The sequence below is a fragment of the Herpailurus yagouaroundi genome, unplaced genomic scaffold (genome assembly GCF_014898765.1).
Source record: "Herpailurus yagouaroundi ecotype Mexico unplaced genomic scaffold, PumYag 254, whole genome shotgun sequence".
Lineage (NCBI taxonomy): Eukaryota > Metazoa > Chordata > Mammalia > Carnivora > Felidae > Herpailurus > Herpailurus yagouaroundi.
Window position 1 is genome coordinate 2,289,678 of NW_024412471.1, and position 24,653 is coordinate 2,314,330.

Genomic DNA, 24,653 nt, shown 5'->3' on the forward strand with positions numbered 1-24,653 from the left:
TTTCTTACTCCCACTTGTTCCAAGATGAGGTCAGAAATTTCCATTAGACATCAAAAATACATATCCTCCCGTTCATCCTTCCATTCATCCTTCCATTCATCCATTTACATATACATAGATATCAAGGACAAAAATTCTTTTTCCACAGCAATTGCTAGAAGTTAGGAGAAAAGATCACCTGAAGACCTAAACTCCAATACCTGTAAATGTGTGAAAAATATCATACCAACTTTAAAAATAACTCTTTAATCATATGCACATGAGGGGAATAAAGGGCGGCACCAGGCTGACTGGGGAAGGGTGTAAGGTATTTTCCCTTTGTCCCCATGTCAGCTTGGCACAGTTCTGAAATCACACACACAAGTGGAACTGGTTTGGGAAATAGAATAAGAGGACTGAAGAGACAAAGGCAGGAAAGGAGAGGCAAGGGCTCGCAGTAGTTTCAGTCGGTGGACTCCAACACAGATTCACTCAGAGCAAGGTCCCAGTAGTGTTCAGCCCCATGCTTTTTGAAGTGCTCTCGAGCCATGTTCTCTGTAGGGCACTGTTTGAACTTCATCTCCCCAAAGCTCCGGTCTTTGGCCGTACCCTGGGAAAAAGACAAAATTTATAATAAAAACACTTAAAAAAAAAAAAAAAGATTTACTTTTAAGATTTTTTTAAAAAATGTTTTTTAAATTTATTTTTTGAGAGAGAGAGAGGGTAGGGAGGCAGAGAGAATCCCAAGCACAATCTGCACTGTCAGCACAGAGCCTAACATGGGGCTCAGCCTCACAAACCATGAGATTATGACCTGAGCTGAAATCAAGAGTCAGACGCTTTAACCCACCAAACCACCCAGGTGCCCCAAGATTTTTATTTAAATAATCTCTACATCCAACACGGGTCTTGAACCTACAATCCTGAGATCAAGAGTCACAGGCTCTACCGACTGAACTAGCCAGGCACCCCAAAACACTGCAATTTTTTTTAATTCTTTAATTTTTAAAAATTTAATTAAAAAATTTTTTTTTGATCTTTATTTTTGAAGGATAGAGAGAGACAGAGTGTTGAGAGGGTAGGGGCAGAGAGACAGGGAGACACAGAATCTGAAGCAGGCTCCAGGCTCTGAGCTGTCAGCACACAGCCTGACGCGGGGCTCGAACCCGTAAACCACAAGATCATGACCTGAGCCGAAGTTGGAGGCTTAACCGACTGGGCCACGCTGGCACCCCAAATTCTTCAATTTTTTTAACATTCATTCATTTTTTTGAGAGACAGAAACAGAGTATGAGTGGGGGAGGGGCAGAGAGAGAGGGAAACAGAGAATCTGAAGCAGGCTCCAGGCTCCGAGCTGTCGGCACAGAGCCTGACACAGGGCTCAAACTCACAAACTGCAAGATCATGACCTGAGCTGAAGCCAAACGCTCAACTGACTGAAGCACCCCAAAACACTGCAATTTCTAATGTAAATCAGATATACTCTTTTCTAAACCCTAATAACATGTGTGTAGCAATGTAGTTGAACGTGATTTTAAAAACTATTTTAACCTCCATTCCCTTGGATATTTGTGAGTCTTCATGAATTTATAGGCATAAAGGTTTCAGGTTTCAGGTTTTTTGGTTTTTTTTTTTTTTTACTGAATGGAGGATGAGAAAGTCTGTGCTCTGATTGATACCTGGGTGGAAAAGCAAGTCAGGAAGGACTATGGAAGATGAGATGGGATGAACTAGTTGCCCACCAGGCCTCTACGACTAGAGGACCTTTAAGGAAAGAACCAGAGGCTAAAAGGACTCTTTCCACAAGACCCAGTAAGACTGTATACAAGCAAGAGGCTTTGGAGTCCACTGACAAACAAGAATATGAGGGTAAGGTGAAGAGGGGAATGGGAGCAGTGAGGGGGGTACCTGAAGAGAACTACAATAGAAAAAGATACATTACTGGGTGTAACCACATTCTCACCCAAGGCACCAACACAATGAAGTCATAAAGTGCTATCTCAAGAGGCTTTCAGGGATCAGATTCCAATAAGAAGCTAGAGTAGAACCTGGCTTGTTTCTGAACCTGAGATACAATTCCTGTGGACTCTCAAAGGTAACTGAAAGAGATGAAGGAGGTAGGATATTAAATATCCAGGATGCAGGGGAGGTAGTTATTATAGCCTAATTTTGTATGCATAATAGATTGGAGGAATCTGGGATAAGATAGAAGAATACACGAAAAACAGTAAGAATTGCCTATAAAGAGTGGTCTTAAGGAACTGGGAAAATTGGAAAGGGACCATTTCAGTAAGTGCTCTTCTGTGTTATTAGAATTTAATAGGCATTCACTACCTTTGAAATAATATAATACTTTTATAATAAAGAACTAGTTACTAAATGAGTGCATTAAAAAAATAAAAGATAGGGGCGCCCGGGGTGGCTCTGTTGGTTGAGCACTGGACTCTTGATTTCAGCTCAGGTCATGATCTCATAATTTGTGAGATTGAGCCCCATGTTGGGCTCTGTGCCGATAGGGTGGGATTCTCTCTCTCTCTCTCTCTGCCCCTCACCCACTTGTGTGTTCTCTCTTTCTCTCTCAAAATAAATAAACTTAAAAAAAAATTTTTTTTAATTAAAAATATACATGCACTCAACATACATGAATAAAATGAAAACATTAACTCAACACAAAGGTAGAAAATATTTACAATGTAAAAAAATGTATTTTGGCATGGGAATAAAAGGATTACTGCAACACATTAGGTTAAGGAAATAATTACTAAAACAAAATTTAATGCTTCCTGGAAAAATAGGATGGTATTTTATATGCTCACAAACAATGAACAATCCTTATTTCACATCTTGGCCTGAATAAGCATATGCATTCATTTATTCTTCAGAGCTAATACTGGTTCAGGGTGCCTGGCTGGCTCAGTTGATAGAACACACAACTCTTGATCTCTGGGTCATGAGTTCAAGCCGCATGTTGGGTGTAGAGCTTACTTAAAAAAATAAATAAAATTTTAAAATTAAAAAAAAAAGAAAATAAAGAGGAACTAATATTGGTTCATTAAGATTTCAGGGATGAAGGACCTGTATAACCATAAAAAAATTGTATTTTACAGAGCACTATTACATCATAATCTATTTCTGGTCTCAGAAAACTGACAAATAGAAAAAGGAAACAAAATCCACATTTTTGTAGACAAACCAACAGTAATTGATATTAAGTGTCTTGCCCCATTTGAGCAGCTAGTAAGTGGTAATGCCAAGACTCCTAACTTTATATTCTTAAGTCTAACACTTCTTTCACTATTATCCAGACCAAAAAAAAAAAATTCCCAGTGATTCATCTCCCTCTAAGTCTCATATCCATGACTGTGAAATAAACAACTCAGTCAAGAATTTATATTCTTGCCACCAGTTTTCCATACTCTTCCCCAGATGGCATATACTATACACTCATCAATTTAAAATATAGTCAGGAAGAATCTGCTGCCGAACATGTAACAATGAATTCCAAAAGGAAACATGAACTACTTAAGGAATCAATCATTGCTTAGTTTTACCATTCCTTTGCTCCACTAGAACAGTATAAACAACCAGGAACTAGCTGAAGTTCTGCTTCAGTGTTTAACAAAAGATCACCTACCTCCCAGACTAGTACACATTTGTTGGTTTTCTTCACAGCTTCCTCATCAGATTCCTCATCATCTGGAAAAGACAATATAGCTAAATCTTGCTCTAGACTTAGAGACCAAGATTTAGGTTCTAAACAAAGAGTATTCAAGTGTACCCCAATTCTTTTAAAATATTGTTCCCCTTTCCATTGTATCAGGGTCAAATGTCTTCTGTTATCTTTATTTCCTGCAAATCAGACTGAAAGTTCCAAACAGAGATACTAACTAATTCAACATTTACTGAGCACCTAATAAGTGTCAAGAGCTGCACCAGATACCAGGAATAAGGAGATAGAGACAAGGAATCAACAATAAAAACTTGTCCTAAGCACTTTGAAAACCAGGCCTCAGATGCCAAGACAACAGAGTCTGTTACTAAGGAGTTTGATCTAATGGAGAAGGAGGGCAGATAAACCAAATGAAAATATCTTAGAAACACTTGTAAAACAAAAGAAAATATAGGGCAATTATAGTGAAAAGTGTACTTTAAGTAAGGCATGAAAATATCTTAACTAAGGACACAAAATATAAAAGGGCCAAAGTTAGGAAAATTAAGAAAAGTATGACTGTCTGCACATGTTAAATGCTAACCCAGGTCTGCAAAGGGGAGAATGAATATGGATGGAAGAATGATGGTCAGAAGGGTGTCAAATATATTTTATACATATATAAAATTGGGCAAAAGAATGAAAAGTATGTATGTGTATATATGTATATGTGTGTGTGTGTGTGTGTATAATTTTGCCTTCAACCCTTTAAAAACTTCTTTCAAGAGGCGCCTGGGTGGCTCAGTCAGTTGAGTGTCCAACTTTGGCTCAGGTTATCATCTCACGGTTCGTGGGTTCAAGCCCCATGTAGGGTTCTGTGCTGACAACTCAGAGTCTGGAGCCTGCTTCGGATTCTGTCCCTCTCTCTCTCTCTCTCTCTCTCTCTCTCTCTGTGTCCCTCCCCCACTCGTGCGCTGTCTGTCCCTCTGTCAAAAATAAACACTAAAAATAAATAACTTCTTTCAAAAAATAATATAGACAATGCACATATAAAGTGCATAGTTTGCTGAATTTTCACAAACTGAATAGACTCCCATAACTAGTGTCCAGATCTGGACAGACAGGGAAAGCAGCTGGCAGAAACACCCTGAAGGCCAGGGAGAAGAATAACATGCACATCATCATGTAATAAATATGTAGGCATGAATGTCTACATGTTCACAGTCCAAACAGGTTTTTCTACAATTCCTAAACATTATCTAGTGTGAGCAAGTGTCAGTGGGAGGGAGTAGATGAATGGACAGAGTACCACCCCACCTCCCACTCCATCCCCTCTAACCCCCATTCACCATCTCCCTTTGTGTTAGATGTCTGTTCATCCCACTTTATCCGATGCAGCATAAGACGCTTAAATTTCTTCTGGGCCTTGGGGCCTGGAAACAGAGAAGGAGAATTTTGCCAGAGTTGTAGATGACGATGAAGTAGAAAGAACCTCTGAGCTCATCTGATACTCAGCCATTAATGTGGTAGTTGAAGCAATACCAGGAACTACATCTTAGGTCCTTTTGCTCCAATAAACACAGAAACAGAGGCCCAGGATATTATACCCAGGTATGGCTCTAAAACTCTATCTTTTCCTCCTTTCTCCCCACCATGCTAATCACTTCAAAGCCTAGGGTTGTGTGGGGACAAGTCTCCTTCAGTTTTTCAGACTCACCCCCTTCCACTACTACCACGTTGACATCCTTGTGCAGTACCACCACCCCTGTCAGGTACAGTTGCCCAGCATTGGCCTCAATCTTGAACTTCTTGGCTGGGTTGCTCAAATTTCGAACTCTGGAGAAGGGAAAGTTTAGTTATGGCTTTTGTTTCAGTTAGCATCAGTAGCTGCCTGAATGGAATGGCAAACAAACAGATGGATCCAAAATGGTTTTCTCTCTAAAAACAAAAATCTGCGGAGTAAGTAAGCAAATACACTAATGCTTGATAGGTAAAATCAATGAATCTAGAAGTGATCCCACTGTCTTATACTTCAAAGACTAGCACTGTATATACCCTATAATAAACAGCAGGTAATCAAAATTTACTCTAAGGAAAGAGATATTTACCATCACCCAAAAAAATGTGTAAGCTAATTGTTCTTGACAGTATAAAGATCAACAAATTCTTTGCCTTCTAGATGCTCATAATGTAGTCAGAATGCTACTCATGGAAAATTTCTAGAAGGCTACATGAAAAACTGTTAGTAGCAATTACCTACAGTAAGTGGTACTAAGGGTTCAGAGAGTAGGGGTCTTGTTCAGCAAGGCCCTTCTGTATTGTTAGATTAAAAAAAATCCTCATATCACTTTCATAGTAAGGAACGAGTTATTAAACACTAGCACGTTTTAAAAAATGGAAGGAACATATGCACTCAACATAAAAGAATAAAATGAAAACATTAATTCAGCACCAAGGTAGAACATATTTACAACATATTAAATATATTTTGGAGTGGGAATAAGAGGATTACTGCAATACATCAGGATAAGGATATAGTTACTGAAGAAAGAAACTTTTAATGCTGCCTGGAGAAATAGGGTATTTTCTGTTCCACAAAGGATGAATGATCCTTAGTTCACATCTTGGTCTCAACAAGTATATTCACTCATTCATTCTTCAGAACTAGTACTGGTTCACTGAGAAGCCCCCAGAGACAGAAGAGTAAGTCTTTAATCCTCATCATTATAAAAGTTTTACTAGCTCCTGATTCACGTTGGGGTCATTAGAAGTGAGTAGATATTGATGTTAGGAATGCTTTAGACCACAGTGATTCTGCCTCAAGCACTTGGAAAACTTTTGGCATTTCTAAGGGAAAGGCTGGCCCAGTTTGGACACCTACCTATACACAGATATGTGTACCCCCTGTGAAATGTCTTCTTTAAGCTTTTTAATTTTCTTGACCTTTCTCTGTTCTGCTGTAAGTTTTCGGGCAGCGTTGGCCTCTTCATGCGCTCTGTCGTGACAGGAAGGACATCCACAAGTGAGAAAGGCATTGAAGATCAGAGGCAAAGCTGAGGGAAAGAGAGAGCAACGGAGGACTCTCCCCTCCCTCCAAATATGGATCCCCCCAGAAGAGTCTGGGAAAGGTACTTGCCCTGGGTTTCCACCCAATCCCATGGCACTTACTTCTGTCTTTTTGCCATCTGAGCTCTGACATGGGCTTCTACCTTCGTGGGGTCTTGAACAGCTTCTGTTCCTAATACTCGCATCAAATTTGAAATTCTCACTGCAAGTGGAGAGAAGATTAAATTAAATTTCCAGCTGGGATAACCTGGCACCTCTTCTCTATCAATTCATAACTGTTTAACTATTTCAAATCCCTGCTCAAAGCTCACTTCCTCTAAAAACCCCTACCTTGAAAAGCCCATCCAAAGAACTCAGCATTTGTAGAAAGTCACATAATATATATACTGCTTGAAAATTTACACTGCTTGAAAATTTACGACAAATAAGGAGTTTTATTTCTTTGGTATTTTTCACTCTGATCACAACATGTAGTGAATGTTTATTTACACTGCTTGAAAATTTACGACAAATAAGGAGTTTTATTTCTTTGGTATTTTTCACTCTGATCACAACATGTAGTGAAAGATCCTGAACATAACAGTGCTCACACAAAATATTACTGAATGATAACAAAACTACAGGAGTGAGGGTTTAACAATATTTTCATTTTTCAACTATAGAATTACGTACATAACAACTGTGCAAACAGTGCAACTACTATCTTCATGAATTTCAAGACCATTATTCTTTCAGGAAGATCAGAATATGATATATTTTTATACTTAAAAAAGAAAAAGCTTTAAATGACCTCTACAGTGAATATGTTGATCTGTCTTTAAGATTTCATTTTATTTATTTATTTTCTTAAATGTTTATTTTATTTTTGAGAGAGAGCGAGCAAGTGAGCAGGGGAGGGGCAGAGAGAGACAGAGGATCCAAAGCAGGCTCTGTGCTGACAGCAGAAAGCCAAATGCAGGGTTTGAACTCACGAACCATGAGATCATAACTTGAGCCGAAGTTGGATACTTAACTGACTGAACCAACCAGGCACCCCTAAGATTTTATTATTAAGTAATCTCTACACTCAACATGGGGCTCGAACTCACAACCGCAAGATCAAGAGTCGCATACTTTACTGACTGAGCCAGCCAAGCACCCCTATGTTGACCTATCTTAGCCAGATTGTAGAAAATTTAGGAAAGGAAGAAAATAACCAATGAATGATTCTGAGAAACAGAAAGCACTCAAATATCAAGAGATGCAAAAGTTCCTCTGGAATTACACAGATAAACTTGACACCCTTTCATCCCTGCCTCTAAGATATGTACCTTTGGGTTCTGGAGGAGGCATCAGGCCTAGCCTGACTTTCTCTTGTAGTTCCTTCTGTGCTTCCCTCCTTGTTTGCCTTCGAAGTTTCTTCTGTTCCTTCTTGGTAAGATATACCCCCAGAGTAACTGGTGTGTCATTGTCAACTGCCAGGTAGAGAAATAAAATTACAAAAGCAATAAGCCTATTAGAAGGATGTAGGTGACTATCAATCACATTAAAAGAAACTTTAAGTGTTATTAGTTATTTTTAGTTTGTGATAGTATAGCATTTTACTATCTATCTATCTATCTATCTATCTATCTATCTACCTATCTATCTATCTATTTAAAAGGGTGGCGGGGGGAGGAGGGGGCAAATCCTAAGCAGGCTCCACACTCAGCATGGAGCCTGACATGGGGCTCGATCCCACGACCCTGGAATTATTATGACCTGAACTGAAATCAAGAGTCAGATGCTCAACTGACTGAGCCACCCAGGCGCCCCAGTATGTTCTGTTTTTAAAAAACATTCTTATCTTTCATGAGAGTGTTCTAACTTGTTTTTTCTTGAAGTAGTTGACTGCTTTAATCAACTGAAAAGTGGCAAAGACAGAAAACAAAATTAGAGCTGCTCCAGTTGCTCTGCATGAGGATTTGGGGTAGGTGGGGCCAAGATAATGAAGTTTATAATTTTAGAGTTACAGGAATTGGGGAAAATCCTCTGGACTCCCAAAGCAGGTTTACTCAACTTTTAGTTTTTTTAATTATTATTACTATATTTTATTTATTTTGAGAGAGAAAGCACAAGTGGGGGAGGGGTGGAGAGAGAGAATCCCAACCAGGCTCTGCACTGTCAGCACAAAGCCCAACGTGGGGCTTAAACCCACAAACCACGAGATCACGACCTAAGCCAAAGTCAGATGCTCAACGGACTGAGCCACCCAGGCGACCATATTATTATTATTATTATTATTATTATTATTTTTAAAGTTTATTTAAGTAATCTCTATACCCAACATAGGGCTCAAACTCATGACCCTGAGATCAAGAGTCACATGCTCTCCTGACTGAGCCAGCCAGGGGCTCTGACAATTTTTTAAAACAAATAAAATCCCTTACGTTCTTCTAATGATCCACACTGATGACAACTAAGTAGACTCTGGTTAAGTAATGAGTATCTTTACATTACACAACATTACATAACATTACAATGATTATCATATACTATATTATCTCAAAGTCCCAATCTATTCTTCTAAACTTATTGGAGTTATTGGCAAGCAAATTTACTAATTGAGGTATTACCTCCTCTGTTCATCCCAAAAATGATGAAAGTGTTAAAATCTTTTATGATCTACATAATTCTTGAAGAAGGCATTATCAATCAACATTATCTCTATATGTGAGAAAGTTCTGTGTTCTAAATGACTTACCCAAGGGATTCAGCTAGTTAAAAACACAGCTGCAACTAAAACCTATCTCTTCTGAGTGAGCCAACAGGCTTTTGCTACAAAGATGATCAAGAGAGAAGAAGGCTGAAGACAAAGACGACTGAAGGGCAGTGGTATACAAAACTGGAGTTGGGAGTCAAAGATGAGAACGCTTTTTAAAACCCAACTTGTAATATACTTCAGTTGAAACCATCTCTAGGTTAGGCCTCAATGCTCTAGACCTCCACTGTCCAATAATGTAGTCACAAGCCACGTACACTATTTAAACTAAAATTAATTAAAACAGAATAAAATTTAACATTCAGTCTCTCAGTTGTATTAGTGCAACTCAGTTTTCAAATGCTCAACGGTCACAAGTGGATAGTGGCTACTGCATGGACAGCACAGAGAACATGTGCTGTCCATTGTCACATGAAGTTCTATTGGATAATACTTCTCTAGAGCCTTGATTGAGTAATCTAGACATTACCTGGAGGGTTGAGTTGGGCTGGATGTTCAACAAGATTTGTGATTCCAAAATAATCTTCTCTCTTGGGACTTTCCTCTGTACTAAAATTGGAGGAAGAAGGGAAAACAGGATATGTGGGTAGAGACAATTCTAAGAGAGAAGGAGTCTCAGAAACACAATGAAAAAATGCACTCTCCATAACATTCTAGCACCCTTTAGTGTGCATATCCACAACATGTAATTGTATTACACATAATTTTCAAGATGAGAAAACTGGGTCCACTAAGGTTGGACATACAATCCACATCAGTCACTCTCAACCTTTTTCTACCCTAATATCCCTGATGGATGGATGCCACATTCTTTCACTAATAACAATAACTCCCTGGGACAGTGGTTGACAAAGGAAGGGTTATGGCGAAAGACTGAGATACAGTTTCCTAAAGCCATGGATCAGAATTATAGAACGGATATAATTAAAGCTCTCCAAGTGTTTCTTAAATGATTTCATTCTTTTCCTCATCAATTAAGACTCCTTCCTCTCTATTGTAGGACTGGATCTTTAAGAAATGTAAAAGCCTATTATAGGTAGCAAAAAAAATAATAACCACGTATAACAAAAGCAAATATAAACTTACATCCTTTCTCTTTTAGATCATTTGTGCCTTTTCCTTCCCATGTTAACCTTAAAAACTAAAAATAACTTATTCAACATATTTACAAATATAAGAGCCTGTATATGGCTACCTATTTCACTAGGATTTCATGATTTTACTTAATGCATGAGTATTATCTTTCCCAATAAAACTCTAGCCTTATTAAAAGGTATTAACTAACAAACTCACAGGTCAAAACCATTGGGGATGATGTAAGAGTCCCACCACTCAATTTCAGGGATATCTCCTTCCTTTAGTTCTTTTTTAGGAGCAATGAGGGCCAGCCTAGTGGAAGTATGGATGCCTGTTTTTCGAGCTGCCTGTGAGATCTCTGCCTGCAGCTTCTCCAGTTGAGCCTAAAGACAAGATAAACAAAGATGGGAAGATAAATTGGAGTCACAGAAAACAGGGAAATAGTAGAATCCCAAATTTTAAAGTACTTCCTTGTTGCACTCTTTATGCCTAATGCAAAGAATTCATAACTTCTGAAAACTTAGAAGAGGCATTCTACTTTATCCTTTACTTAGTTGATTTACATACAACTACCCTTATCACCATCCTTCACCCCACAGTGTGTGCCTGCGGCAAATACACAGAAATGGAATTCTATGAAAACTCCATTCTGAGAATGAAAACAAGAAGCAAAACTCACCGGATATAGAGTCAATTCAACTCTCAAGGTGTATGGATTATCTGCAGTAAATGTTATATACCAGGCTAGCTTTCCTCAATCACGCAGAGGGTTCTGAATTGTTTCCCTCCACTGTCTGTATGTGAATTTTCAAAGTCAATTTTATTTCCACTTAAGTAGAATGGAATTAAGACAAATCAGCTAAAATTCAAGTATCCCAGGAATAAAGTAGTTTAAAAATTAGTCATTGAGGGGCACCCTGGGTGGCTCAGCTGGTTAAGAGACTGACTCTTGATTTCAGCTCAGGTCATGATCCCACAGTTTTGTGACTTTGAGGCCCACATCCGGCTCTGTGCTGACCCTGCTGAGGTTGCTTGGGATTCTCTCTCTCCCCCTCCCCTGCTTGCGCTGTCTCTCTCAAAATAAATAAATCAAAAAGAAATTAGTCATTGCTTTATTACTTGTGTATCTAATTGCCTAAAACTTTGAGAATTGAGTTGGCAGTATTTTAGGACTGTATTAAATTTCCTTTGTCACCTTCCTACCTTCTTTGAAGTTCTAGGTTATACTCTTTTTTTTTTTTTAAGATTTTGTTTTTAAAGTTTATTTACTTATTTTGAGAGAGACAGACACCGTGTGAGTGGGGGAGGGGCGGAGAGAAAGAGGGAGAGAAAGAGCATTCCAAGCAGGCTCTGCGCTGGCAGTGCAGAGCCCAAAGCGGTGCTTGAACCCACAAAGCCGCGGGATCATGACCTGAGCTGAAACCAAGGGTCAGATGCTTAACCGACTGAGCCACCCAGGCACCCCTGAAGTTCTAGGTTATATTCTAAACCAGATACCTTTGTCCGTAATCGTTGGGCAATCTTCTCAAATTTGCCCTTGTCATGGAATTTAAAAGTGCGTCTCTGGCGCTGGGAAGGGGCAATTGAGACTCGAGGGTCAAAAAAAGTATTAGACTCCATGTCTTCTGATGGCTTTTCTTTTAGCTGTTGTTTGAACTGTTCCCTTTTCACAGCACGAATATTGGCCTTCAGAGTGGGCATGCGATGTGTCAGCTCAATCTCTTTGCCTGTTGCATCTACAGTGCGACCTTGCTCGTCGAGAATCAGTGGTGTAGGTTTAGTTTGATCTTTTAACTCCACCTTCCTGAGAAACAGCCCACAAAGAAATAAATGCCATATGGGACAATAAATAAGGCAAACAAGAAACAAACAGAAAATGAAACAAATCAAACCAAACAAAGAGAACTAGGTTACACACAATTCTAGGGAACATAAACCCATCTGTGAAGAGTAACACCGTGACTGAAAACATCAGAGTATGTGAGTACAGAGTAAAATCGGATGAAATGAATTTATATATTACATTGATAAGAATTTGCAAGCCTATCTTCACTCCGGAATTTCTGAATCAGACATAGTATGCCAAACCAATTGTAGGCGCTAAAAATAAAGTCTATCATCTTTATCCAGTTGTAGAGAACTCTCAGATCTGGTATCATTCACTGAGGTCTAATGGATATAGTTCTGAGTTAGGAACCAGGAGACTGGTTCTATTCCTAGCTCAACAACAGATAAAGAATCTTAACCTCAGTTCTACCAATTATAAAAAGAAGCTAATAAATTCTGCCACGAGCAAGCTAAGAGAATTCAATTGGTATTTATTAAGCACACGTAAGAAATATGAAACTGTAAGAAATGAGTTAGGTTCCTTGGGAGAAAAGGATCAGTAACATTGAAAGGTATTTATTGCTTCTCCAGCTTCAGAAATACTAAGGGGTTCCACGAAACAGATACTCACGGGGGAGCAATGCCCATGGCATGGAGATTGGCCAGGCCCACCATGTTGGCGTTGCCAATGAGCCCTGGCTTCAGTGCCAGCTGGGCTTGGATGCGGGCTTGTAGTTCAGCTGCTTTCCTCGCCTTCTCAATGGCATCATTCATGAAAGTGGCAGCCTGGGAGGGCTGAATAGTGTTGCCAATTGGAAGTCGCTCTGGCTGGGAAGAAGAAGGAGTCTTTGGCTGTGAGAGAGGAGAAAAAAGAAATCAGAATCAGAAGAATTAGACAGGCGGACAGGTCACACATGTAGACTGGTAGATGGTGGCATGGAACATGCAGTGACCTTCCAAACTCAAATGAGTGGATAGCAAGAAAATGAGAGTGAAAGGCAAGAAATTCTTTGCTAAAGAGTCTTCATTTCAGAGTAATCTGAGCACAATACCTGAGGTGTAGGGGGGCTAATGAAGCTCAGCTGTTTTTTCCTCTCCTCAATTTGCCGTGTTGCTGCCTCCATCATCTGTTTGATCTGCTCTCGGTTGGGGAGGGGAGGGGGGGATTAAAAAACTGTTAATATCTCTTTTTTATTTCTCCTATACGGGTTCCTAAACACAAAGGGCTTTTCAGGTCTAGAGAACTAAAAATTTTTTGAATGAACCCAGCATATTCTGCCTGTACCACAGGCTACAAAATTCAGTAAAGAAAAGCCTACATAGCTGAGCACTGAAACATTTCAACCCATCTTCCTCAAGCAGGAGTGGCATGGTAGGTAGTAACATAGCTTGATAATTAAGACTCAGGTTAACAGGGGCACCTGGGTGGCTCAGTAGGTTGAGCAGCCGACTTCGGCTCAGGTCATGATCTCGCGGTCCATGAGTTCGAGCCCCACATCGGACTCTGCACTGACAGCTCAGAGCCCGGAGCCTGTTTCAGATTCTGTGTCTCCCTCTCTCTGACCTTCCCCTGTTCATGCTCTGTCTCTCCCTGTCTCAAAAATAAATAAAACGTTAAGAAAAAAAAAAAGGACTCAGGTTAATAGAAACCTGAGCTTGAATCTTAACTCTGCCACTTAATGCTTATGTGACAATGGACATGGTATTTAATCTCTAAAACTCCAAGTGCCTAAAAAAAGGTAACAACAGACCTACCTTACAGGGCTATTATGAGCATTTAAACAAAACTCTTGGCAGAGTCCACACAAATTATACTTTTAAGTTTATCTATTTAATTTTGGAATCTCTACACCCATGGTGGAATTTGAACTCACGACCCAGAGATCAAGAGTCACATGCTCTTCTGACTTGAGCCAGCCAGGAGCCCCAAATTATCATACTTTTGATGAATTCCTGCTTTGGGTAACTGGAGACAACAATGCAAAGATCTGTTTCCTATCCCGTGTAAAATACTTCTTCTGTCCTAAAGAATATGAGAATAATAACCTTTGAGAATACAATCAAATAATTCTTGAATTTTCCAAAAGAAACCTTGCTGTCAAGGTGTTTCAAGATATATTTTTAAATTAATCACACACAAAAAAAATTTTTAATATTTACTTTGAGAGAAACAGAGGGATAGGGAGAGAGGGTGGGGCAGACAGGGAGAGAGAGAATCCCAAGTAGGTTCCTTAGTATCAGCGCAGAGCCTGACATGGGGCTTGATTTCACAACTTGAGCAGAAATCAAGAGTCACATGCTTGAACAACTGACCACCTAGGTGTCCCTAATTTTTCCTTTTCTTTTTTATTTTAGAGCCAGGGGCAGGGCAAAGGGAGAGAGAGAGAATTCCAAGCAGGCTCCATGCTCAGTGCTGAGCCGGACACAGGTCTTGATCCCACAACCCCAGGAGCCGAAATTAAGAGTTGGATGCTCAACTGACTGAGCCACCCAGGTGCCCTAAAGTTTATTTTTGACATCTTTTTTGTGTAAGTGATATATTTACATAGTTCAAAATGCAAAACAGTACAAAAGAGTATACTGTGAAATCTTCTACTCCTACTCTCTATAAAGCACCAGTATCTTTCCCTGCAGAAATATCATATATAAATATATATATAAGCAAATTCATCCACCCACCCACACACATATATGTATATATTCTGTTCTTCTTCCAAGAGACCTTAAACAGCACAAAAAATATTTATTATATATGTAGTACCAAAATTGTTTTAAGAAAGCCCATTTTAGGGGCACCTGGGTGGCTCAGGTGGTTAAGCAGCTGACTTTGGCTCAGAGTCTAGAGCCTGCTTCAGATCCTATGTCTCCCCCCTCTCTCTCTCCCTCACTCCCTCTCTCTGTCAGTTAAGCGACCGACTTCAGGTCATTTTCGTGGGTCCGAGCCCTGCATCAGGCTTTGTACTGACAGCTCAGAGCCTGGAGCCTGTTTTGGATTTGGCGTCTCTCTCTCTCTCTCTCTCTCTCTCTCTCTGCCCCTTCCCTGCTCATACTCTGACTCTCCCAAAAATAAATAAAACATTAAAAAACAATTTTTTAATTAACAAAAAAAAGAAAGTCCATTTTAAAAACACAGATAATTCTTATTAAAAACAAGTCAACTTGAAATTATTTTAGTGGATTATAGCATGTCAGCATTATATTTGGAAATTCTCCTCTGTCATCAAGCTGAGTTCTGATTAGTTCAATAATTTTCTCAATGACCCAACGAGGTAGACAACTGGGCAAATAATGTATGTAACACCCTTGTTTGCCACATAACAGGTGCTCGTAAATGTTATTTCAATAGCCTTCAGGTGGAATACTCCTAGTTAAACTGAGAAATGATAAAACATAGAGCAGTAAACAAAAGTTTCCCAATGCTAAATACTAATTCAAATCAAGGACCCCTGCATCTCTCACTTCTTCAGCTCATAGAATCACTGCTTTCAGTCCCTAATTACTCACCTGGAGCTTAGTCAGCATGCCAGGACTCTCTGAGGGAGGCCCAGGGATCACTTCAGGCTCCTCTTCCACCTCCTCAAAACGTGGTATCCGTCGCTTCTTTACTCCTGATGATTCCTTGGAGATCTCAGAGTCATCACCAAACACTTCCTAAAGAAACCCAAGATGACAGAAGAGTTTTCTCCCTGCCCATGGGAGAAGGGAAGAATCATCCTAGTCCCTACCAGCATTTTGTAGCTTTCCCCAGAGTCCTTTAGACCCTCCACCAAACGGACCATCTCACCCAACTTCATCGTTCTCCTACTCCAGTCAAGCAAATTTCATCACCATGTCCTTATAAATGTTCCCATCTCAAGGTCTTTGCCAATACTACTGCCTACATTTGCAATGATATCCCTCAACTTTTTCCACACCCCTGTTCCAAGTCCTGCCTAAAACTCGCCTCAGGAAGTTTTCCTCACTAATAATCTCATCTCACTCTGATCAAACTGTTGTTTCATATCCTCTTAGCACTTAAGAGCTGGGTTCATATTACATAAAATTACATTGTTAATATTGTTTGCCAAGTGTTAAGTCTTCCAATGTTAGTACCTTCTCCCAATTAGAGTCTAAGCTCTTTCAGGACAGGGGTTTTCTCTTTCTTCTTCAGTATTACCCAGTAACACTCTGTTCTCATCAAACAATGGGAACTCAAATACGCTGACCAATTTGCAAGGTGAATTTAACAGGACCAAGAGTGGCCAACTGGAAGGGACAACGGGAAAAAGCAAATGTACACACCGGTGGTAGGCTTTGGGTGACATCCCCTCTTCACTAGGAGGGCTCGTGTTTTGCAAGGACATATCCTCGGCCAGGGGCGAGCGCTTCCTGGAACTCCTACAGTTCAAGAAAAAGGACTCTCCCATAATATATTGTGTGGGGTGGGGACCTGAACGGACCAAAATGGGACCCGTATCCCAAAGCTATCTAGATACCTCCTTCAAGAAACCATTTTTATCAATCCCACCCAATGTAGTCACTTCATTCACAGCATGCCTCAGCCCTTACACAGCCACATACCCCATTATAGCATTAATTTCACTCCACAGATCTGTGCAAATCGTGGATTAAGCATTCCCACGTAAACATACCAAATTCAACATCAGTCTGAAACCCTACAGTCATCTCTAAAACTTATATGAGACTGCTACTTAGATTTTGTAATTTGTGACTATATTCTGTTGTGCCCTTCCTTAAATTGCAAATTCCTTTAAGGCAAGGACTATTTCTCATTCCTCTCACCACCCACGATGACTTAAACACAAAAGGCACATGACCCTCTATTTCTCTCGGTTCTACAGCCTGGCCAGGGACCAAGCAGACATTGCTTATTCACTCTTTGTGCCCCAGGAAAAGCAATAGGATAGCCAAGGTATCAAATGCACTTTGGAAGGTTTGATGGGAGCCACAGAAAAGACTTTTTTAAAGCAAAAGAAAAGAGATAGAGAAACCAGCCACCTGACGCAGCTACTATTGAAAAAAGACATGACCAATCAGCAACTACAGAATAAAAAGTGAAGGAAGTAAGACAGTAATGATGGTCCTTTTAAGTAGTCCACTCATGGGGCCAGATGACCAGCCATATGCTATATAGCAAACAGCAGGCTCTCAAGACATACAGAAAGTAATAATTTTTGTTCGGTATCCCATCTGCAAGTCCACTGTAGAAAAACCTCTAAAAGGAACAACAGGGAGGTTTACAACAGTGGAGTCACATTCTGAAACATCTATTAGGTATCAAGTAAACCAAAACATAAAACCTTAGAGTGATCAACTTATAGGTAGTAGTAAGGGGGGGGGGGGGGGAGGAGGAGACAAAGGGAAATGTAAGAACTAAAACTCCTAACTGTATGTGAAAAAGGACAAAGCTACCAATTGTTTCCCTGAAGTATTTCAACCCATGAACTTACGTAGTTCACCATCATAAGATGGTGATAATACAAGCTCACCTCCTCTCCTTTAATGTCTTAGTATCTCTCTTGAATATTATGTATTCTAATATTAAATACCAAAGTGTGAGTCAGGTAAGCTTAGCAAATTTATTACCATTCAAAACACTCCCAAGCTCATCAGATAATTAACTGTAACCTACCTTTAGCTCTCGTTTTCTGCTCCTGTCACTGCTAGACTTGGAATGTCTAGAGCTCCGGCCTTCCTCCACAGCCTCAAATAGTTTGTCCACAAATCGGAGAGTAGAATCATCAAGAAAAGGTTTCAGATGGTCTGACAGGAAAAAAAGAGGTGGTAGGGTTGAAAAAGTTAGAGTACAAGGAGTGAGTGGGTAGCTCAGTTGGTTAAGTGCCCGGCTCTTGATTTCTGCGCAGGTCATGATCTCATGGTTTTTGAGTTTGAGCCCTGCATCGGGCTCTGATGTGACAGTGCAGAGCCTGCTTGGGATTCCATTTCTCTCTCTCTGCCCCTCCCCTGCTAGCACACACAGGCTCTCTCTCTCTCAAAATAAATAAACTTAAAAAAAAAAAAAAAAAAGACAAAGTAACAGTACTTAGTCCAATATTAGGCATATAACAGACACCAACACTGGAATTTTACCTCCAGGAGGGAGGGAAATGTTTTCCTAAGTTCTTTGTAGGATTCCCATAAATCCTCTTATATTGAATGACCTTGCCCTATGAGGTAAAAATATAGTTACAATTTCTTGCAGTAAGAAGTAGCAAAGCCAGAGCAATCTATTCAGGTTGAACATCAAAGTTAATGATGAATAATCACCCTAACTCTTCTCAAAGAGCAAGTTGGAAGAGACTACTATTAACAAATTCTACCTCCCTCAACTTTTTTCTTTTTTTTAACTTTTTTTTTTTTGTTTTTGTTTTTGTTTTTTTGTTTTTTAATTTTTGAGACGGGGAGAGACAGAGCATGAACAGGGGAGAGTCAGAGAGAGGGATATGCAGAATCTGAAACAGGCTCCAGGCTCTGAGCTGTCAGCAAAGAGCCCGACGCGGGGCTTGAACTCACGGACCGCGAGATCATGACCTGAGCCGAAGTTGGCCGCTTAACCAACTGAGCCACCCAGGCGCCCCTCAACTTTTTTCATAAACTTGGTTTAGTTATCACTCTGAACTTGAATCTACCCATCTGACTTTAGCATATTTTTTCTTTCTTTCTTTTTTTTTTTTTGAGAAAGAGAGAGCGAGTGAGCCCCCACAAGCAGGGTAAGAGGGAGAGAAAGAATCTGATGCAGGCTCTCCACACCCAGTGCAGAGTCCGAAGTAGGGCTTACACTTACAAACCGTGAGATCATGACCTGAGCCAAAATCAACAGTCGGCCACTTAACCAACTGAGCCACCCAGGTGCCCTTAGCATCTTTCCTAAGTAAATATAACTTAGTTGATTCAACTGACTTGACATTGGTCAAAGGAAGTCAGTCTGAGATTCAAAATATGTCATAAATGGGGTATCCAGTTGGCTCAGTTGCTAGAGCCAGCATCTTGATCTTGAGATCATGAGTTCAAGCCCCACATTGGGCATAGAGCTTACAATTTAAAAAATAACAAATAAAAAACAAAATATGTCACAAATAGTATTAAAAAAAGGGAAAAAGCAAAATTAGTCATTTAGGCTATTTCCATCATAATGCAGGAGAAAATAATATGTGGCCTAATTTTTTTTTAGACACTCCCAGCAGAGAGAATTTGGGGAAGTTCAAAGCAGTGTTTGGGATCCTGCTATAAGTCAAAAGATTCATAAAACAGGGGCTCCTGGATGGCTCAGTCAATTGAGTGTCCAACTTTGGCTCAGGTCATGATCTCGAGGTTCATGAGTTCAAGCTCCACATCAGGCTTGCTGCTGCCAGCCTGTCAGCATGGAACCTGCTTTGGATCCTCTGTCTCCCTCTCATTCTGCTCCTCTCCCACTTGCATACTCTCTCTCTCTCAAAAAATAAAAAAATTAAAAAAAGATTCATAAAAGGACATACCAGCTGCCTTCTTCTTGTCCATGCCCTTCCCCACACAGTTCAGTGCTGCTGTGACCACTGTGGGCTCTGAGAAACCCAGCACCCTCTTCACTGTCTTCTCTATCCATGGCTTCAGTTCATCCAGCTCCCTCTTAGACAGTGCCATTCTTCAGGAAAGGGAGGGTAGCTCAAATGGGATTCAGTCCTGCACCTAAAAAGAAACCAGGAGAACACTTAGTTAGAAGGTAGGAAAAGAGCACCCCAAGCAATGTTTAGTGTATCAGGAATGCCCTCTCCGCCTCTCTTCCCAATCCTTAGGCAAGTTCCTGCACTTCATTTCGACCTAAATACTTTCTCTAAAACCCATTACTTAAAAGCAGAAAGAACTACATTTCATTTGCAACTCTAACTCAGTTAGGTATCAGTGGATCAGTGAAATCTGGGGAATAAACAAACCAACCCTGGGAATAACCTAGTCTGAGAAATGAGTTCTAGCTTCTTTTCTGATCTTGTCATAACAAGGATTGGCAAACATATAACCTGAAAACAAGACTGAAAAAACCCACCCAGAGGCCAGCTTTTCTTTCTTTTTTTTTTTTAATGCTTATTTATTTCTGAGACAGAGAGAGACAGAGCATGAGTGGGGGAGGGGCAGAGAGAGAGTGGGAGACACAGAATCAGAAGCAGGCTCCAGGCTCTGAGCTGTCAGCACAGAGCCCGACGCGGGCTCGAACTCACAAACCGTGAGATCATGACCTGAGCTGAAGTTGAACGCTCAACCGACTGAGCCACCCAGGTGCCCCCCAGAGGCCAGCTTTTCTATCTCTCCTGCTTCCAGGTAGGCATTCCTTAACCTAGCCTTGACCTGTAGGATTCCCTTCTTTTAAGGAATGGTGGTGGGGGGGTGGGGAGGGGGAGAGAGAAAGGGCTATCCAGGTCAGCCATCCTATGTTAAAGTTCATAATCCTGGGGTGCCTGGCCGGCTCACTTGTTATGGCATGTGACTCCTGATCTCAGGGGCATGAGTTCAAGTCGCACATTGGGCGTGGAGCCTACTTTAAATAAATGAAACACTTAAAAAAATAACAAATCTTATAATCCTTAAGAATGCTGTCACTTATCTCTACAGTCATATTCATCCCTGTGGGAATTCTGTACCCAGATCACGTTCTCTCATGTTCTACTCTGTCAGTTGACTTTGTAAGATTAATTCTTCACCTCAGAAAAGAAGGTCCTCATTTTGGATGTACTTTCTCTCTCTCCCTTTTCATCTTTATTCTTCTACTTTTTAGCTTAGCAGAGAAAACACTATCATAAAGGACACCCTACAACAAATCTTTGTTATTTAATGCAAGTTAATATAATTCTTCAACATTATTCATTTTACATTTTTGATCTCCTACTTAAACAGCAAAACTCATGAGCATAGAGAAAATTTTATTTCCCTGATTTTCTCCGTAAGTGCTTAAATCAATAAACTGCACTGACCTCCGTTTCCAAGCTAACTTCCTCCCACCACTGCTACAAATCAGGGTCTCCGGTAGTCAATCTTTCAAGATGTTTTAAGACCTCTTTTCTCTTAAAAGATAGTCTGATTAATTTCTACTTTCTTGGCAGGTTTACCCTCTCTATAAGACCTGTTGCTAAACAGCATATTTAATTTTGGCATAACCATGGGAAGCCAGTAGATTAAAATCAAGAAACTAGGAGTGAAAGATTTTGTGTCTCAGGGACATGTTCTATGAATAATTCTATGGCAGCTCTATTCACCTATATCATGATAGAGTATAGTTTATAAATCTCTGTATATTAAACATGCATTACTCAAAAGAAGCATAGACACCACAGAGAGTGAAGAAAGAGTTCACACTGAACATTTGGGTCACAGAGTTCTACTGTTTACCAGCTTTGGGGCAAGTAATTCCTCTGAGCCTCGGTCTACTCATCTTACAAAATGAGGACAATCTGCCATACCTTCATCATTCTTTATCATTCAGTAAATATTTATTGTATAATTACTAAGTCTCAATCAGTGCACTGGGTGCTGCGGATACCTACAACGGTGAACGTATCAGACAATCCTCGCCTTAACGAGGCTTACATTCCACTAGAATTGAATCATGGGCTAGAAAGCGTAAGCAATTTGAAAAGCCAAAGCAACAAATGAGCTACCACTCTATCAGATGAAACGTGTGCCCAAATACTATACTAACAAATGTATTCAACTTCAACTCAATCCTCTAGCAAACTAAACAGCCAGTGGACAAAAATAAAAGTTCCCAACAGTCACTAGCTTTGTCACTAATCAAATGTTCAACAATAACTGCCTGGGACGGGGCGGGGTGGGGTGGGGGTGGAAGAAGAGGTAGGCAGAAGGATCTCTCAATGAGCAGGTAGCAGAATCCAATCTTCTGAAGAATCCCCTTACTCCGTGTTCTTTGCTACAACCTGAGTTTCCTTCCCTCTGCAACCCCTATTCTTCTCTGCTCTTTCCCTATCTCCCACTGGCTCCCCACCCCACCTTGTCCTCCCCAAACTCCCATCTTAGAGCCAGTCTCCCCACCCCGTCCCATTCCCGCCCCCGCCCTTTTCCTCTTTACAATCTCACTCCAACCCATTCTCCCTCAGAACCTTGTACTTCTTCGGCTTCCTTCCCACTGAACCTTCCCGCCTGGGTCCTGCCCTTGGACTGAAACCTGGTCCTCACCGCTCGGAACACAGCATATCCACCCCGGGCCCGGGGTCACTACTCACCTCACAAACTTCAGCCCCTGAGACGGAGCCCGAACGTTACACCGGAACCGGAAACTGTCCGACCGCCCTACGGCCTGCCGTCGCTACCGCCACGGCCGCCGCCACGCCGCGGCCCCCCGACATGTGACGGGGAAGGGCGGGGCCACCGGTTCGCGCAGCCGTAGTAACCATCTGCTCGGCGGCGGCGCGCATGCGTGCCCGAGCTGTGACGTTTGCCTGTACAAGTTGCTACCTACTTAGGTTTCCCCAGCGAAATGCGGTAACTAGATTCCTGCGAAGTTAATGTTGCCTGAAGCAGAAATTGGGCTGCTTGCAGTACTCCTAGTGTGAAGACTAAGTGCGCTAAAAGCGGGACTTTTGCGTTCGGGCTAAACGCGGCCTCTCTGGTAGTAAGTAAACCTGAGAGTCGTGGTCGCTAGCATTATCCACCCCTCTTTAACCTTTCTCCCTTACTTAAGCGTGATGCCAGAGACTACCAAGAAAAATGAGAACATAGGACTCTGAAGATAGCAGCTCCGCATTTGTTCCTTTTACTGTCTCATTCATTCACTGACATAGTAAATATTTGAGTGCCTACTACTATGTGCCAGGCATTATCTGAGAATGGATATCCCTTAATGATGAAGAACATGGGCTTTAAAGCCAGACTGTCTAGATTTGTATTCTAGCTCTCTCACTCATTAGCTGTGACATTAGGCAAGTTACTTAAGTCTGTTTCCTTACCTGTAAAAAAAAAATCCACTTCGTGGGGCTGCTGTGAGGACCGCAAGAATGACGGAGGGTAAGTGCTTCTCAGAGTTCAATAAAGCTTCATTATATATAATAATTAGCCAGTTGCCTCATAAATGTGTAAAAGACATCTCAAGTAATGAAAACTAAGCTTCTGATTCTAACTGCTATCCTCCCTCCCCCAAAACAGCTCCCAATCTTCATCCTCAGTTAATGGCAACTGTATTCATAGTTATGCAAGCCAATGATCTTGGAATGGTCCTGGTCTCCTGTTGTATTGGTCCTATAGAATCCACTTGCTTCTCACAGCTTACACTACTCTCAATTTTATGCTTGGATTATTATTTTTTTAATGTTTATTTCATTTTTTTGAAAGAGTGTGAGCAGGGGGAGAGAGGGGGACAGAGGATCTGAAGCGGGATCTGTGTTGACAGCAGAGAGCCCAAAGCGGGGCTCAAACGCACCAACCCGAGACCATGACCAGAGCCAAAATCAAGAGTCAGACGCTTAACCGACTGAGCCACCCAGGTGTCCCTATGCTTGGATTATCTTAATAGTTTCCTGCTTTCTCTCTTGCTTCCACTCTGTCCCCCTTTGGTCTCATCACGTAGGAATAAGCAGCAAACTATCTAGTACTAGAGTGGCAGGTACTGTAGTGATCATCAAAAAGGTTATTATTATTCTCTTGGTTAAAAACCATCCCTTGGCTTTCCATATCAGAGTAAAATGCCTTACAAAATCTGCCCCACTCCATAACCTCTGTGATCTCTTTACCTCACTCATTCAACTCCAGAATCCTAACCCCTTTTGTTTCTTGAACATACCAAAGATAATTTCACCTCAAGGCCTCTGGACTTGATACTTTCTGCCTGGATTGTTCTTAATCCAGATATAGGATTTGTTCCCTGCATCCCCTTCAGATTTTTATTCAAATATGACTTCAGCAAACCTTCCTGACCACCCTATTCAATTCTGAAGCCCGTTGGGCACTCTTGATTTCCCGGATCTTCATCTTTTTCCACAGTACTTCTACTAGTTCACTTATGTTTATAGCTTATCATCTGACTCCCTCTGCTAAAATACAAACTTAAAGACAAGAATCCTTGAGGCACCTGGGTGGTTCAGTCCATTAAGTATCTGACTTTTGATTTCAGCGTAGGTCATGATCCCAGGGTCATGGGATCAAGCCCCACATCAGGCTCCATGCTTGGGATTCTCTCCCCACACCCCGCTCTACCCCTACCCCACTCACATGTGTGCTCTTTTTCTCAAAAGAAGTAAACTGAAAATAAAATCTTAAAATAAAAATTTAAAATACAATACAATACAATAGGGGCACCAGGCTGGCCCAGCCAGTTGAGTGTTGATTCTTAATTTC

The 24,653-nt window shown here is 40.8% G+C and overlaps 1 protein-coding gene across 5 annotated transcripts; it reads right to left on the reverse strand.

Annotated features, from left to right (window-relative positions):
• Positions 1–230: 230 nt before the first annotated feature.
• Positions 231–22,675, reverse strand: PRPF3 (pre-mRNA processing factor 3). 5 transcript variants are annotated; one of them, XM_040461288.1, is made up of 16 exons: positions 22,547–22,675; positions 19,814–20,003; positions 17,971–18,101; positions 15,843–15,989; positions 13,391–13,474; positions 12,970–13,190; positions 12,009–12,315; positions 10,728–10,894; positions 9,904–9,983; positions 8,005–8,148; positions 6,797–6,896; positions 6,510–6,623; positions 5,346–5,464; positions 4,978–5,061; positions 3,614–3,675; positions 231–589 (listed from the first exon to the last, which is right to left on the reverse strand). In XM_040461288.1, the coding sequence occupies exons 2-16, from the start codon at positions 19,956–19,958 to the stop codon at positions 443–445; spliced, it is 2,052 nt and encodes a 683-aa protein (XP_040317222.1). In that variant the 5' UTR covers positions 19,959–20,003; positions 22,547–22,675; the 3' UTR covers positions 231–442. The 5 variants fall into 5 exon arrangements, with proteins under 5 accessions (XP_040317222.1, XP_040317225.1, XP_040317226.1 ...); XM_040461291.1 differs by lacking the exon at positions 22,547–22,675 and adding an exon at positions 22,424–22,538; XM_040461292.1 differs by lacking the exon at positions 22,547–22,675 and adding an exon at positions 21,281–21,394.
• Positions 22,676–24,653: the final 1,978 nt, after the last annotated feature.

Excerpts from the sequence above, each read along its gene's own strand:
- PRPF3 (XM_040461288.1), bottom strand. The coding sequence starts at position 19,958 with ATGGCACTGTCTAAGAGGGAGCTGGATGAACTGAAGCCATGGATAGAG. Across the intron at positions 6,897-8,004 it reads GCCTCCTCCAGAACCCAAAG|TGAGAATTTCAAATTTGATG; the intron begins GTACATATCTTA and ends CTCCACTTGCAG. Across the intron at positions 590-3,613 it reads AATGTGTACTAGTCTGGGAG|GGTACGGCCAAAGACCGGAG; the intron begins GTAGGTGATCTT and ends TCTTTTTCCCAG.